This window comes from Vigna radiata, chromosome 11 (genome assembly GCF_000741045.1).
Source record: "Vigna radiata var. radiata cultivar VC1973A chromosome 11, Vradiata_ver6, whole genome shotgun sequence".
Taxonomy (NCBI): Eukaryota; Viridiplantae; Streptophyta; class Magnoliopsida; order Fabales; family Fabaceae; genus Vigna; species Vigna radiata.
The window spans coordinates 1,831,409-1,848,050 of record NC_028361.1 but is presented as its reverse complement, the minus strand read 5'-3'; the positions used below and the strand labels follow the sequence as shown (position 1 = coordinate 1,848,050).

At 29.7% G+C, this 16,642-nt stretch overlaps 3 protein-coding genes across 3 annotated transcripts; 2 read left to right on the top strand and 1 right to left on the bottom strand.

The window, feature by feature from the left end:
* The first annotated feature begins 1,235 nt into the window (after window positions 1-1,235).
* LOC106777198 lies at window positions 1,236-2,997 on the top strand. Its single transcript, XM_014664741.2, has 6 exons — window positions 1,236-1,987; window positions 2,081-2,195; window positions 2,299-2,380; window positions 2,457-2,508; window positions 2,680-2,734; window positions 2,819-2,997. Exons 1-6 carry the CDS (start codon window positions 1,613-1,615, stop codon window positions 2,995-2,997), a joined length of 858 nt encoding a protein of 285 aa, XP_014520227.1. The 5' UTR covers window positions 1,236-1,612.
* On the bottom strand, window positions 2,734-4,265 carry LOC106777200. The gene is made up of 3 exons (XM_014664742.2): window positions 4,100-4,265; window positions 3,358-3,454; window positions 2,734-3,214 (listed from the first exon to the last, which is right to left on the bottom strand). Exons 2-3 carry the CDS (start codon window positions 3,431-3,433, stop codon window positions 3,042-3,044), a joined length of 249 nt encoding a protein of 82 aa, XP_014520228.1. The 5' UTR covers window positions 3,434-3,454; window positions 4,100-4,265; the 3' UTR covers window positions 2,734-3,041.
* Window positions 4,266-14,375: 10,110 nt separating this feature from the next.
* Window positions 14,376-15,573, top strand: LOC106777238 (protein SPIRAL1-like 5). The gene is made up of 2 exons (XM_014664796.2): window positions 14,376-14,919; window positions 15,027-15,573. Exons 1-2 carry the CDS (start codon window positions 14,710-14,712, stop codon window positions 15,099-15,101), a joined length of 285 nt encoding a protein of 94 aa, XP_014520282.1. The 5' UTR covers window positions 14,376-14,709; the 3' UTR covers window positions 15,102-15,573.
* The last annotated feature ends 1,069 nt before the right edge of the window (window positions 15,574-16,642 follow it).

The window sequence follows — 16,642 nt, the reverse complement described above, 5'->3', positions numbered from 1 at the left end:
TACTAGAAGTTTTCATAATTTATCAAGAGTGCAAATTACCATGATTAGCACTTGACGGTATAACTATTAATTAACAAATATTGGATTAAGTGCACGGCATAGCCTAGAAATTGACAAAAATTCCTTTCTAATTGAGTGTACATTCAAAACTGGATATTGCTAACTGAGAAAGAGCGAACAATATATAAAGGATAGAACGAAAGCTACCTAAAAGGGAATACAAATTACAAATGAACGTGAACAAGTAGTGGATTATGACAGCAACTAGATTTTCCTTGGAGAATTGGAGGCGGAGGAAGATGCTCTGGAAATTACAGATATGATTGAATGAAAAGCATTGGCTGCTATCTTGGACTTAATCTGCCCTCTTTTTGGAAGTGGCTTTTGGCTTCTCAACCTGTTCCTGTTGGCAAATTCAGCAGCTGAAACACGACCCATTCTGTTGTTCATTCTCTTACTATTAAAAGAACTGATCTTTTTAGTGGAGGTAGCAAATAGTGATTATGTGAAGACCTGGGTAGGAGGAAATGTAAGGTAGGAAGGAGTTTATATAGAAAAGAACCCTGAAAAACTCTATCCATATTTTAATATAGTTAGGTAGGAGAGCGTAGGAGAGTGATGCAAATTAATATCGGGAAAGAGGGTGAAGCAGCACTGTCTCGCTGGTGGGAGTTAGGGAGCATGCCAGCTATTTTGTGTTACTCTATAAGATTCCTTTCCTCTCAACGGATGACAACTTCAGCGTCGAATCCATACTTTTTTATTTTGAATGAGACAAAAACAAATCATCGCAAGCGTGTACTGTATTATGTAGTTTCAAAGATATAGGATTATTGTTCCTTTCAGCCTTCACCAGTAGGAGCGATGAACACGTGCGGGTAAATCAGTAGGATCTTTAGTATCTTCCTTAGTCGCTTGTTTCTTCCTTGGACAGATACGTATGTTGACATTTGGACATCAATTCAGGAGCATGCTGCACTTCTTTGTCGCTGTCTCAGATTCAGCTGCAAGACCAGCTGGCTGTGTTTATGTATATTCAGGTCAAGCAAATATTAATATATGATTCTATGTTAATGATTTGAGTGTGTATGGAACATTTTTCATGTTATTTATATACACATGATGATGGTGCGGTGTCACAGGGTTATAAAACTTGTTTTTCTGATATCAAACACGACCGCCGTGCACCATGATATAAAAAAAATAAAAGAAGGTTTGTCAATGTTTTTGTCTGATATGTGTTCAATTGGTGCTTTTTGTGACGGTTGACTGGATGGTATTTGGTTGACCTAACTTGTCTATTACGTGGAAGATTCAGGCCTGCATCCTGTTAAGGTGGACACAAGGACATAGACAGATAGAATTTGTCTTTCTTTCCTTGCGTTAGAACATATGCACTTGACTTTTGTTCCTGAGATAACATATTCTTGGATTTCATGCCAAGTCAGATACAGCAAAACAAATGAAGCATCTAAGCAAACTACGATCGATTCTTTGATTGAGGCTAGAGAAAACTCTTTGTTCTTTTCCTCAAGTAAGTCACATAGGCAGAAGATATTAGTATCAGTGCCACTGCTCGTCAATGGTAATATTTGGGTAAGAAAATTTACAAATGGAAGCTGTGATCAATTTACCCGCCAGAACTTCATGCCATCGGCTGGGAATAGACTCCAACATCACAAAGAGACTGGCCATCAGGTTCCCCTCCAGAAGAACAAAATGCAGCTTGTACTCAGACAAGATAGAGATAAAACGACACACCATCAACAACAATGTCCTGGGCAAATATTGGGGTAGAAATAGAATTTTAGCCATGGCTTCAAAAAGAGATCCCAATTCTCAGCAAAATTCTCTTTCTTCAGCAGAAACTGTTGATGAGTACTTCACAAGCATCAACGGTAAAGACCTGCGACAATTGGATGAGTGTATATCCGAAGATGCTTGCTTTGAAGACTATGCCTTCACCAAACCATTCCAGGGAAAGAAGGTTTGTTTCAGAACCGTATTTCCTACCAAAACTAAGCCGTGGTTTGTTGCAATTTTAAATAGCTCTGCTGATAGTGTAAAAATAACATTGCAGGAAGTTATGCGCTTCTTACAACAGCTTACTGAATGCATGGGCCGGAATGTGAAATTCAGGGTGAAACATATATACGAGGGAGATGATTTAACTGCCGCAGCGAACTGGCATATGGGTCATATTTCTTTCGTACATCTATTAATTTTCTCATTAGTTTTTAGTGTTCTCTTAATAAACAAATGATCAAGAGGTTGATTACAATCTTTGTGGTATGGCAGAATGGAAAGAGAAACAGATTCCATTCACAAGAGGTTGCACCTTCTTCAAGTTAACAAAATTGGGAAAGAACCTGACCATTTGGTACGTAGCAAAACGATTCATTCCGGTCTTTTATTTGTGTAAGTAAATCATGTGCTCACAATAAAAGTAAATCCAGGAGAACTGAGGTATTAATTGAATCACCTATCAAACCAGGAAGCATAGTTTTGGTAAGCCCCCAAATGTGAATTGTCTCTTCCATAGTTTTTTTATTTCTGTGATACTGAAAGTAACTTTATTTTTCCCCCTTCCTTTATGCACAGCCATCTCATATATGATAATCTATGATACTTTTTTTTTTTCCGGATATGTTTAATTGGCGTCCCTCTTGAAAAATTCAGACCCTATTGAAAAACGTGACTTCGACATTTGACAACTTTCCAAAACTAGCTGAATGTAAGTCATCGTTCTTGTATTTTACAATTCCTTTTAGCCATCCAAAAAACTTCAATTAACATACACATGTGCATGTTCCTGCAGGGTTCTTGAGAAGTCCTCATGTAATACTAACATGGATATTGAAAGTTTACAACATATTTATAGCATGCTGGCTTCATCCTATCCTAGAGGGCTACATAAAGCTATGGAGCTTCTTTGTTCGATTACTAAGCTCTGCAATCACTCTAGTGATTTTTATTTCTAAGACTTTCTTCAAGTAAGGATCACACTACTTACTGCTAGCACCAGAGGGTTGGATATCACATCACTTGTCTCTTTCATCAGTACTCTCTAGCAACGAGACAACAACCAACGGTCCAATAACAGGTGGAAATGGTGGAGGCTTGCTATAGGCGACTACCGGGTCAGCCAACTTTCTCCTAGTTTTGCTAGCTTCATTCTCCTCTTGTTTCTTAGGTATTGAAGTCGTCGACAATCCTGTTTCAAGCATAAAATTGTGTGTGATAAATAAATTTTCTTATCTTCTCGCGAAGTTTAACAGGTAACAAATAAACAAAAGCTTCCAATAAATTAAAAAATACAATCTATACAATATAAAAATAGAAGGCATTACACAATACCCCGTGATCCATTCATCGAGTACTTTTGCCAGAACCTGCATTTTGGAGACAGCACGAGTGCAACAGAACCCCGCATTTTTTCTGTACCGTCCGTTACCTGCAATGATTGAAAGAAACATGCTTTAGATTTATGAATAACTCCATCGTGAGAAAAAACACATCTGACCAACTTAAAACATAGGAAAGACCAAACGGAGTCTCGTTCGTAAAAGGTGTTAGACACATCTACAAATCGATTATTGCAACTGGTATCATCACATCACAGATTGATATTGGCAGTATAATCCAATCCATATGGCCATACCCATTAATTACTTGTGATAAAGCATCTACATAAGAATGAATTTTTGCAAACGAAAACTAAACGGATTTAGCCAGCGGAGAAAACGAAAATTTATATTTATCAGTTCGTAAGATACAATTCTTATACGGTTTCAAAAAATGGTTTACGATCACAAATTTGTCTACAAAATTAAAGATCGTAGCCATGCACTAAGCGATTCTTCGCACTCTTTAATTTGAATAACTTAGTTTTCTTAAAAAAAAAAAAAAAGAAGAGGAAGAAAAATTGTACTATGACTATACGAACACATTATGAAGACTTCAATTCATTCAATTCAAGCCAGCGCATTCACTTACACACATTGGAGATCATGAACATAAAACTCGGAGAAATGAATTGAGAAAATATCACGCTTGCAAGAGTGTGTGAAGCAATGATAAGAGTGAGATGAAAACTTACACAAAGGATTAAATCTGTATTGGAAGGATGAGAAAGAAACAGAGGCGAAAGGAAGGAGAGGAGATTGAACTGATCAAATCCAACGGAAAATAGATTGTTCCCGAAGATTCCTATCACTCAATTTCATTTCATAGATTTGAAGAAGCTGAACAATCTGTTTTATAGATTGGACCGGAGTGGAATGGGCTAGACCAGACGGGTGTTTGAGCCTATATCTCTAAACTATTTTCAAAAATTCTAATTTTAACTTTAATTAATATTTTTTAATTTTTTTTTCTTTTTTCATAAAGTCACCCTACACTTCTGTAAATTTTTCTCCTTTCTTAATATCACTATAAATTTTGAAATCTCCACAAATTTATACTAATTTTAAAATTTTTTTCATAAATTTTTTAAAATTCATTTCTAGATTCAAAATTTAATGATAATTTAATTTAATTTAAAATTTTAACATTATTTAACCTAACTTTATATCTTAATAATTATTAAAACATAATTTTTACTATTGTAATAATTATATTAAAAAAATAAAAGCAAATGTAATTAAAATAAAAGTAAATATTAAAAATTGTTTAAAAATATTATAAATAATATTGCAATTTTAAATTAAATTTTAAATAAAAAGCAAAATTTTAAAAAATTTGTTTACGGAATCCGTTAACATATTTTGATATTAGATAAACAAGCTTTTTACAAGTTCTTTTATTTAAAATTTAATAATTATTAAGTTTAATTTAATATTTTAATATAATTTAATATATTTAAATATAATTATTAAATCAAATTTATATAATATTTTTTATTTTTATTGTTACTATTTTTATTTTAATTATTTTTTTTTAATATAATTATTATTGTAATATAAATCATATTTTAATAATTATTAAAATATAAAAAATATTAAATAATATTAAAATTTTAATGAAATTAAATAATTATGAAATTTTAATTAAAAGAAATAATATAATAGTTTATTGAGAATCAAAATTCGATAAGTAAATCTTTTCAAATTTTTTTATTTAAAATTTAATAATTATTTAATTTTAATTTAATAATTAAAAAATTTATGAAAACAATTTTAGAATCTATACCAATTTCAAAATCTATAGAGTGATTTTAGTAAGAAAGAGAAAAACTCAGATATGTAACGTAATGCGAGAAAAAAATATTAAGAAAATATTAATTAAAATTAAAATTGGAATTTTTGAATATACAAGATGAAAGATGTAGATGAAACACCCCTAACAGAGTAACACCACGTGCTCATGCAAATTGTTATCCAACTCACCCTCCACTTTGGACTATTTATTGTTTTATATTGGTTTAAACCATTTAGACGTTTTTATTTTCGGTTCTCCCACTTTGGTCCTTTTCTTTTAAACTTTCTCAATTGAGTCATCAAAACGGTTAATTTGATCGTTAACGGCCGTTTAAGTATTGATAACGTGGCATTATAAATGAATTTTATATTAAAAATTATTAATGAATAGAAGGGCAAAGTGGGAATAAGACTTTCTTCTTCCTCTGAAACCCTAATTCCACTTTAGGGTTTCCACATCTCACCTCATTTCATTCAACGGAGAATAACACAAAGGGTCTCTCTCGATGACACTAGCAGCCCCTCATCTCCGCCGATAGAACCCAAGGCTACCATCTCACCACTCGACATCTCCGCCACAGACCGTCGTCAATGGTGTCGCCGGTGACATCGCGAGCTGCTAGAGCCACCGATCGCCCTTCCTCCATTTCGGTTCGCACGCCACCACCCCATCCGATCAGTCACTGTCGTTTGAGCAAGCCCAGCCGCCGCGAGTCGCCAGCCAAAGCACCACCAACACCACGGGTCACGGCCAAGGTCATCGCCGGTTACCCTTCGTTCGCAAGCAGGGAAAAAACCCTCCCCTATCTTCGAAGTCGTGGTCGCTGCCACCAAGTGCTACGAGTCCGACACTTGGTTTGTGAGGTGTTTTTTTTGTTGATGATGGAGAGACGGTTCACTCTCTAGGTTTCTGTGGGTTTTGATTGCACGTGCAGCAATGGTGGATGGAGAACGAAGGAGAATGACGATACTGTTCAATCGCGCGGCGATCTGGATTGAGATTTTTCTGCAGGTCTGTGCGAGAGCTGCCATTGTGTTTCTGGGTGTTGTTGGGTTTTCTCTGGCAGGTGCGAGGGTGGAGAATGGTGTCGTTGTTCGGTGATGGTCTGATATTCTAGGTGGATGGTGATTGGCCTTAGATAAGAGAAAGATGGTGGCGGTTTGGCTGTGTTGATTGTTGCGGGCTGTGGCGGCTTGGTGGTGGTCCGATGAAGCGGATAGCGCATGGTTGAGGTGGAAAGGTTGCTGACAGCGTGTGAGGAAGAAGATGGTTAATGGTGGTCGGTGGTTGGGGTTTGGGTAATGGAAGTGGAATTAGGGTTTCAGAGGAAGAAGAAAGTCTTATTCCCACTTTGCCCTTCTATTCATTAATAATTTTTAATATAAAATTCATTTATAATGCCATGTCATCAATACTTAAACGCCCGTTAACAAGAAACTGAATTGTTTCAAATTAGCAGTTTTGAGAACTCAATTGGTAAAATTCAAAAGAAGAAGATCAAAGTGAGAGAACCAAATGAAAATAGAGACGTGTAAATGGTTTAAACCTTTTATATTTTATATTATTTGAGGGAAAGGAAGTAGTCATGCAGCACAATAAAAGAAATATACTTTCAAAAGTGTTAAATTTTGCTGATTGATTGTCATGTAAACTGGGCTCATTTCTATCTTGTGTGCTCTTCCCGTGGTCCATTGGTATTTTCACTCTATCAATAACGGATCTGATGTGTCATAAGAAATTTCATTTTTTTATGGACTCTTCCGAATTGGATAAAAATATTTTTTAATGAGTTATTGAATTTCAGAAATAAATCGAAAAAGCATTCGAGCTAATAAAATCTTTAACTTTAACCTCATCAAAATATACACATATATTCTTTAAGTTTTTTCTTCCTGTTAGAAGATATTAAGGATTTCTTTAAAGATTTTCTCATTTTCTTCCAACTTAACTGTATTTATAATATTTTCCAGATGGAGTGACTCTATTTCCAGTACTCTATCCCATGTATCCCAAATGAAAAAAGAATGTTTGTTAGGAGAATTTAATAATTATAATCATCGATACAAACCCTTTCGATTTTGGAACACCTGCTACAATTTAGCAAAAAGTAAAGTTTATTCCTCATACATCAATATAAAATAATTATGATACCTGAAAAAATTATTTTAATTGTTTTAAAGGACATGTTATATATTTTGGGTAAACATGTTGAATATATAGTTTTTAAGAAATATAAGAATAACAATAATAGTTATGTTTAAATGTTGTTTCAATTATATTGTCTAATTTATTAGTTTTTATATTTTATTAATTTTTAAAAAAATTATAATGAGTTTCACAATTTCTGAAACTTATTATATTTTTTACTTTATGAAAACAAATACGATAAAAACTTTCTTATAAAAAACAATACAAAATTCATCACAAAAATTTGTTAAAAATATTTTATTTTTTCAAAATTTTAGATGAATGAAAGAAAGTTTTTATAGGGTAAAAAGTATATACAATTCAAATTATTATTTTTTCTCTTTATATAAACAGTTTCAATAAAAAAAATCAATGAATGAGAGACATTAACTTTACCGGTAAATGCATAACTTTTTTGTGAGAAGTTAAATTTTATGTTATTTTTGTAAAAAGAACTCTATCACATGTATCTTGTGTTTTAGACGTAAAATTTAATATGATCCGTGTATTAGTATTTATGTAAAATTTATTTAGACTAACATATATCATTTAAGATTTGTTAATAATATATTATGTTAAATTATTCTCTTTAGCTTTCAAAATATTGTTTAATCACATTTATAGCCGCATTTATTAAACACAAAAACAATATGTTAACTATAGTTAAAAAAATCTCAAAATAATCAGTACTCTTAAATAAATATATTGTCGACAATTATTAAAAGCAGGAGTAAAGTTTAATCCTTACAGCAATTGCATTTGGTAAATTTATTATTGCTTTTTTCTTTTCACGATAATTAATCAATTTCTGGGTATAATAATTAATTATTGTAACTATTATTGTTAACATTAAATAATTTGAATAAATTAAACATAATATATTATGTTATGAAAAGTTTCGTTAGATAATTGTTCCTTTTATTCATATTTTGTAATAGTTATAGAAATTTTAAATATATATTGATTTTGATATAAATTATGGGGTAGGTGGGTGTTAGATACACCTTTCTCATGACTACCCAGAGCTTTTGGAATGGTATGTGTTACTGTTTATTATCCCCACGCTTCATTTTTTGAGTCTTAGATGAAACTATGATAAAAAAAAAGTAGAAATTTTAGAATAAATTTAATAAGTTAGTTAATATATTTTAATTACTATTTTATCAATAAAATCCTTTTATTCTATAAATATTCCTTTATATATTTCATTTATATAAATAATATTTTTCTTTAATTTTTATATTTTCATTGTAAAATTTATGAATAAGTTTAATTTGTTATTAAAGTTTATTTAGTAACTATTTTTTTCTTTTTGCTATTATGATGTTCTAACATGTTTCTACTTTTAAAGACACGTATAAAAAGTTGATACTTATATGAACTTTAAGAAAATAAATCATATATTAAATTACATGCCCTATTCTTTTTAAAACGGGTATGCTTTCTCAAAATACATAGTTTATTTTCTTCTATGCTCTAACTACTTGAACCAAATTTTTCTGCCATTGTTTTTTTTGTTATTCTTCTAAAAATAATACATTTTCTCGGTTGTGAGGTTGAGTAACTAGTAACACCTCTACAATTTGTTTTCTCAATCGTCCGGTTCTACCTTTAGATCTTCCTCAATATTTTTCGATTACCGTTCGATCACATTTCTAGGTCTTCTTTTCCTCAAAACCAAAGGTTTTCCAACGTTCAAGGTAGTAAATCAACTACTTCGTACCTTTGACCCATACCAGGGATTAACGAAATCTTAACCACAGCTCAATCCCTGCCCAATGACATAATCACGTTTTACATTAATCTTAACGTAGATCACGGATTTTGACTGGCTGTCATCCTTAAACTGACCGATCACATCCTATCCAGTTGATTTCTCAACCGCCCAGTTCATAAACTCGGGATGATGAAGATGAGTCATAGATGGTGAGTCTGCATCGTGATGGTCCATCCAGTACAACATTGAATAAGAAAATTAATTCATTTTTTAATATTAGCTTATATATATTACTTTTAATTTAAAATGTAGAGACAAGGTTAATAAACTTTTGATATTAAAAAATTAAAATAATTTAAAAAATATGTAATTTAGTGATATATTTATTGTGGTATATAAACTAAAAAAATTTTTTTTTCTTAATGCTTTCATTAATTGAAAATATCTCACAAATATATATAAGCAAAGAGTATTGTGGAAGTTGCTAGTATTTGAATATGACAATATTGTTTGGTTTTGTGTTTAGAATTTAAATTCACCCTTGGAATATGAAAGATAGAAAACTATAAGATATAAAATTATTTATAATAATTTTATTTATATGACACATTTAGCATCATTAGAAGCTACCAACCGTAACTCGATACATGGTTTAACTTGGAAAGGATCAAAGGCCTACAATATCCCTACCAACCGAACTCGATCAATGGAGCTTTGTGGCTTCCTTTAATCTTCTCATCTTTTTCCAAAGGAATACATGTCATCTATGGGTCCATCCATATTAAAGTGCAACACCACCCATTATTTCACTCTTTTATGTCTCACCCTTTACACCCACCCATTATTTCCATTTTTATTTTTCATAATTTATTAAATTATTTTAATAATATATAAAAAGAGATTGCTTTCTAAAATATTAAGAAAATGTAAAAAAAAAATATGTATTTAATTTTTCTTATGGAAATTTGTCAGAAATTACTCAAAAGTAAAATATTATTTATGTCTGCCATTTTCAAGAATTTTTAAAATAAAAATACTTTCTTGACCTTCGTCTAATCAATAGTCAGCAACTTAAATATTATCACTTAGATTCAAAAGCTCATGATTATGTCGAACTAATGATGAAAAGATAATGCCCCAAGTAGCATAGTTTTTGTTGTACTTCCTTTCATCGACGAATAATAACTTTCCTACTATAATTTTAGAAAAACGTAGTTAGTGCATGATCATCAACTGCTACACATCCCAAGCCAATGCAACTTCTCCACAATTTATTTATTTCATATAAATATACGTAATTGTTTAATATATAAAAATTATAAAGCCATTGTAATTTAAATATTATTTTTTAATGGATTTTTAACAATTCTAAAAATGTTTTTTACTTATTTTAAACAATCTCTTATAAAATTAGTAAAATTAATTAATTTTAAAACTGAAGTAATTGAAATACTGAATAACTTGTTTAGTCGAACGCGGCATAATTTTAACATTAAATATATTCCATAGAAAAATATCAATATTATTAACTTACTTTTAAAACATAACACGAATATAAGGCATTTGTTATAAGTGTTACTGTCTATTTTCTTAAAAATTCCTTTAAATTGCATAGCTAAGATAAATTAATAACAATGGGATTTACAAAGATAAATCATTAACTTATTCTTTTAAATAAACTCCATGTCTATGAGTTTACAAAATGTTTAATATTTTATTTTACATATTAATGATTCGTAAGCTAATTATATAATACGATTAAATAACATTTTATTAAAAATATTTTATATAGTAAAGAAAAAATGGGTCTGTCTCACAAGAAAGTGAATTGATATTTTAAAAAACTTTTTCTTTTGATTAATCAAATATAGAAAACACAAAAAATTATACACCGATTCAAATATATATTTATTCACTTTCAATCACCTAGACACTATGTGTTACACTATAAAAAGAAAAATCTTATTACAACTATACTGTATTGAATACAATGTAATTACACAGCAAACCTATAAAAAATAACTTAAGAGTACAAAAACCTACTGGTATGTGTTTAGAAATTCAAATTCAGAAGAAAAAGAATATAAAGATATTACTTAATATAATGAATATTCCAAAAATATTAAGTACACAAATTAATAAATGAATATCACCCAATCTCTTCAACTATAAACTCCCTTTAAAGATTTATAAGGAAAATCACTTTTCATGGAATGTTGGTAAAAATTTTGTTAACTTCAAACTTTAGTAGACCTTTTATAAACACTGATATAAAAGAGATCTAATCGGTTGTATTTATTGAAAATCGATTATATGGGTAAAAATCAATAAAAATAATATAATAAATTATTTAAAGTAATATCTGATTATTTGAAAAGTTCATATCTAAATCAGATACAGATAAAATAATCAGTTTTGTTAACGTATCACTTGTATAAATGCAAAATATAATTTATTTTGTTTTGATATAATAGATTATTAAAAAATATATTTTAATAAAAAGAGTTAGAAGTTAAAACAAATAATAATTCAATGAATGTAACATCATATTTAAAAAAAAAAAATTATGGTAATGCATGATTCATCCACTTGTGCACGATGGAATGAATTCAACTTACATAAACTCAAAACTAATGAATTTTTCATAAACATTGACACATGAAAACAGAAAAAAAAATTACAATTATTTAAAAGTAAGTAATCAAAACCAAACTGAATTCTAAATATATTAAAGAGAATTGATCAACACACATACTTTAAAATATTACATTAAATAATTCTCATTTAAAAGTCTTTTTATATAAAGTTATAATATTAAAAATCATCTTTAAAAAAATGTTTACATATTCTAAATGTTCGGTGCAGCTATTAATTTAGTCAATTTATACAACTCAATTTATTATTATAGATATTTTCTTTACTATTTCATTAACAAAATACTATCGTATCGTATTCGTCGAGATTGAAGAAAAACTGATCTCATATTTATATCAAGCAAGATTATGTTTATTGAATTAAAATTTTGACATTTCTTTGTTAATGTGATTAGTATAAATAAAATGAATAATAAACAATATAAAGTATCATTTTTTTTATAATATGGAAAACATCATTATAAATTATAATAATATGACCTTCCAAATAGGTTGCCATTTTGTATATCAATAATCAGCGGCTCTCCTAATAATATTTATATAAAAAAATAAACAACACTACAAAAGAAAATAAGAGAATCAAAACTCAAATAAGAAAACCTATACTCAATAGATCAAACTTATTTCTAAAATTAAAAATTCCAAAATTAACAAGTTGATTATCACATCATAAAAACAATAAAACATACAAAGTACGAGATCACTTTGTGAATATAATACTTCGCAGTAGTCTGAAAATATGTTATACTATTAATATCTACAAAAGGTTAAAATTTAATAATTATCAATAAAACATACAAAGTTCGAGACCACTTTAAGATAGTATTGAGCACATGATAACTTTTTCTTTAGTGTTTGGTATATTAATTTATATTTTGTATCCTCTCTCAGACATGAAATTATTATATTCCAGAAAAGATTGTAAATCCTTCTCTGTCTCGTTAAAATTCCATGTTAAAATGATGGTTTTTTTGACATTAAGCTTTGTTTACAGCACACATCCATGGGGAATAACACCAGTTTTCTTTAGTGAAAATAATGTAGAAAGAAAAGGATTAAGGGTAATTAATTAAGGAACATGTTGTAGATTATTAATGAATGGTTATATGATATTTGACACTTAACCTACTTGCTGGTCCACCTGAATCCCAAAGCTTCAACTTTAAAATTCTTCTTATCTCTTAATGATCCATGACTTTATTAACTGTTATTAAAAGTAAGTATAATAATACTTGGACAACATTTTGTTTACTACATTTGAACATTATCTAGGTGTCAATATGTGATTGGTCCAAGATTTTGGAGTAATTGATTGTGAAGTAATTTTGGACCAATCACAGATTCACACGTAAATGATGTTTAAATGTTGTCAAAAAAAATGTTGTCTAAGTATCATTATTCTAACAAAAGTAAATAATTACGCAGATTGTATGTTAATTGACTTGTTAACTATATGCATAATAACATCAGCACAGAAATTTAACTCGACCTATACGCCTAAGAGAGTTGAACATGCCACATTAGAAAAGTATGAATTTGAATATATAATATATGAAGAATACTTTTGGGCATAACTTTTTAAGTAGCGTTCATTGGAAGACTTTTTATTAATATTATACTTCACAAGTGTTTAAGCTAATTTTAAGCTTTTTTATTAGTTGAACGTTTTTATTATGTTAGTCGTGTTAGATACATAATTTTTGTATTATCTTAAAATAGCTATTCTTTTCTCCCACATTCATTTATGGTGTAAATAATTAGATATATAAAAAGAAATTAGAAGTACCCTTTTGACATGATATTAAAAATATTTGTTGATCTCACTTGAGACCGTTATTACTAGAGTTTCTATATCAACACACAAACATTTAATTGTACACAATAGTGTCAAGAACTATTGATCGGAATAAAAAACTGGCCATTCTTAAAAAATAAAAAGTCATATAAAATATAAGTAACACTATATCATGAGATAATGATAATCAATCACAATTAGACATCACTTAATCGAGTGCACTAACTAAAAATAGTTCACCCAGTTTTTGATACTTGGTTTTATAGTCAAAGATATTGATGTAGTATGTATAAGATCATTGATTTAACACTATTATAAAAAAAAGAAAAGAATTATTTTAGGAAGTCTCCCATCGATTAGAGATAAGGCCAAATTATAATATATAAGTGAGGTGTAAACCTCACCTTATAAGCTGGTTTTGTAGGGTTGAGTTAGGCTTTAAAACCCACTTTCTAATATGGTATCAGAGTCATGGTTAAAGCCTATCCTAGCGAGTTTTAAGTGGGTATTTCTCTTTCTATTCCAATTGTCGGGCCAGCAATTTTCAGAAAACATTTGGTGTATTAATTAATGTAATAACAAGAAAATTAAATTATATTTTTGTCAAGTTTGATATGGATGAGATATATAAGGTTGAATTACATTAATGTTGGGATGTATATCTGACTAAAAAAAACTCATCGATGGTTCCAACACTAGTTACATACTTTCGGCTAAACTCTATAAAGGGTTTCTTTTCTAACTCTTTCCGCAATAAGAAAAAGCATCTTTAGTTTCTTGTATATAAATGATTAAAGCAGTCATAAAAATCCTACCTTTGATATATATAGTATTCCGACGGAGAAAACCATTCAGTGTGTATTTGGGTTTGGAAAGGACCCCTTCCACTTACTCCTATGTAGCAATGTAAACTACATATTTAAGTGTATGATGAAGGCAATAATGGGCAATTAGGTACAGTGCATTATCACATCATCTGCACCATTTTACTGTATTTTGATACTTTGCTTCAGCACACAACAAACCGCACCAGCGGGTATATATAAAGATAGATAGATAGATACAGATATCTAGGGTTAATGTTGTTCTGAGTGAAATTAACGTTGGCTTGATCTGCAATTAAGAGGGCATAGATCTTGAAGGGAATTGCGTGCGCCATGAGTAGAGGTGAAAGTTCTGGTGGTGGACAGAGCTCTTTGGGGTATCTATTTGGGTCAGAAAAAGACCGAAATGAACCTCAACCCACAAGAACAGCTTCATTACCACCCTATGGCGTTGAAATCGACAACACTGTTAATCCTCCTAACACCCAACTTGTTGTCACCAACAACAGATCTCAAGGCCACCACTTGGGAAACATTGTAACTGTAAGATAATCTCTCATTTTATCAACCTTCATAATCATCTTAATTATAGGTTTTTCGTTAATATAGTTTTCTCTCTCTCTATATATATATATATATATGTATTACAGGATCGTCCATCGACAAAAGTCAAATCGGTTCCCGGTGGTCATTCATCGCTTGGATACTTGTTTGGAGATAAGTGATATTTCATTCTCCGACATTGATTGATAGTACTGGTGCTATCTGACAAGGAGAATCTATACTTTCTATTGTAGCTTATCTGTGTGAGGTTTGAGTGAATCACCTATAATATGATTTTATTAGAATGTAAAAAGAGAAAAAAAAAATCAAATCAAATCATGTAAGGGATTAAATTTCCCTTTTGTTGCAGGTTAAGTGAATAATGTGGGTCATGCGAGTGAAAAATAAACCAGTGTGTGCTTTGTCTGCTAGTTTAATCAGTTTAAATGGAATGTTAAATCTATTATTGTTGTGTAGTTGTACTTGAAACGGATAAGAAACTTTGTATTCTGTTCTGTGGCTGATCTTTAGCTAGCATCCTTAATCATGTGTTTATTTTCAGTTGACCCAGAACTTTTTTAATTAAGAAAGTTAGAGATAGAGAATCATTCTTCTCATAGCTTTCCGATTGAATACAGACTGGATTTGCTTCAATTTTGCTTATTTTATGTCTTACTTATGATGATCAGGGATTTGTTCTTATATGTTGGTCGACTAAGATATTCTTCAGCGACAAACAACTTTATTGTTTCAATTAATAACAGTTTATTCCTTTCTTAGTATTATTACTATACTTCAAATTAAAGAATTAGAGCAAAAGCTTACGAGCTTAGAAGTGTAACTTAAGTGGTGTTTCTTCTTTCTTTAGATTTTATCCTCTTTCATTTATTTCAGAAAATGTTATACTGGAAAAACACTCACACGATTTCTCTCCAATTCGAGATCATGTGTTCTATTTACTTCGTATAAAGTATGTTTGCTAACCCTTCCTGGTGGAATTTTTGTGATTGATTGAGCTCTCAATTTGATTTAGTGGAAAACTAACATTAACTTTTCAGGCTAGTCATTTTTTAATTGTGTTCAAGATCAACTCCATTTTTTGGATAGTGTGGAAAAGAAAAAGGTGTAATGATAATAGTAATAGTAATAATAATAATAATACTAATAAATATTATAAATGATATGATAACTAAAGAATATATATATATATATATATATATATATATATATATATATATATATATATGTGGAAATGAAATGAGAGATAGTATTACATGTTTATAATTTTTCTGCATTTTGGTAGTAGAAGAACATGGAGAAGGTGTTTTTCAGAAGTAAACGTGCATTTCAGTTAGGTTTTTACATGTTCAAAGAACTTGTTCCTTGTGTTTCACTCTTGGACTTGGGGGAGAAGGAGGGTGAGAGTGCCAAGTATATATATATATATATATATATATATATATATATATATATATATATATATATATATATGTTTTTTGTAATATGGTAGATAACAGTTTTGTTGGGGAGTTTATGCTCCAAGTTGTTCCTGCAAATGTCAACCATTGATCTTAGAAATGCATGTGTATACTGTACATATATAATTTAACACACAACTGATATACTTAAATTTACAGTGTTTATATCAGTGATTCATTTGTTGAATATATATATATATATATATATATATATATATATATATATATATATATATATATATATA

Excerpts from the sequence above, each read along its gene's own strand:
- LOC106777198 (XM_014664741.2), top strand. The coding sequence starts at position 1,613 with ATGGAAGCTGTGATCAATTTACCCGCCAGAACTTCATGCCATCGGCTG. Across the intron at positions 2,381-2,456 it reads GGAAAGAACCTGACCATTTG|GAGAACTGAGGTATTAATTG; the intron begins GTACGTAGCAAA and ends AAGTAAATCCAG. Across the intron at positions 2,735-2,818 it reads CTTTCCAAAACTAGCTGAAT|GGTTCTTGAGAAGTCCTCAT; the intron begins GTAAGTCATCGT and ends ATGTTCCTGCAG.
- LOC106777200 (XM_014664742.2), bottom strand. The coding sequence starts at position 3,433 with ATGCGGGGTTCTGTTGCACTCGTGCTGTCTCCAAAATGCAGGTTCTGG. Across the intron at positions 3,215-3,357 it reads CTCGATGAATGGATCACGGG|GATTGTCGACGACTTCAATA; the intron begins GTATTGTGTAAT and ends TGCTTGAAACAG.
- LOC106777238 (XM_014664796.2), top strand. The coding sequence starts at position 14,710 with ATGAGTAGAGGTGAAAGTTCTGGTGGTGGACAGAGCTCTTTGGGGTAT. Across the intron at positions 14,920-15,026 it reads ACTTGGGAAACATTGTAACT|GATCGTCCATCGACAAAAGT; the intron begins GTAAGATAATCT and ends TATGTATTACAG.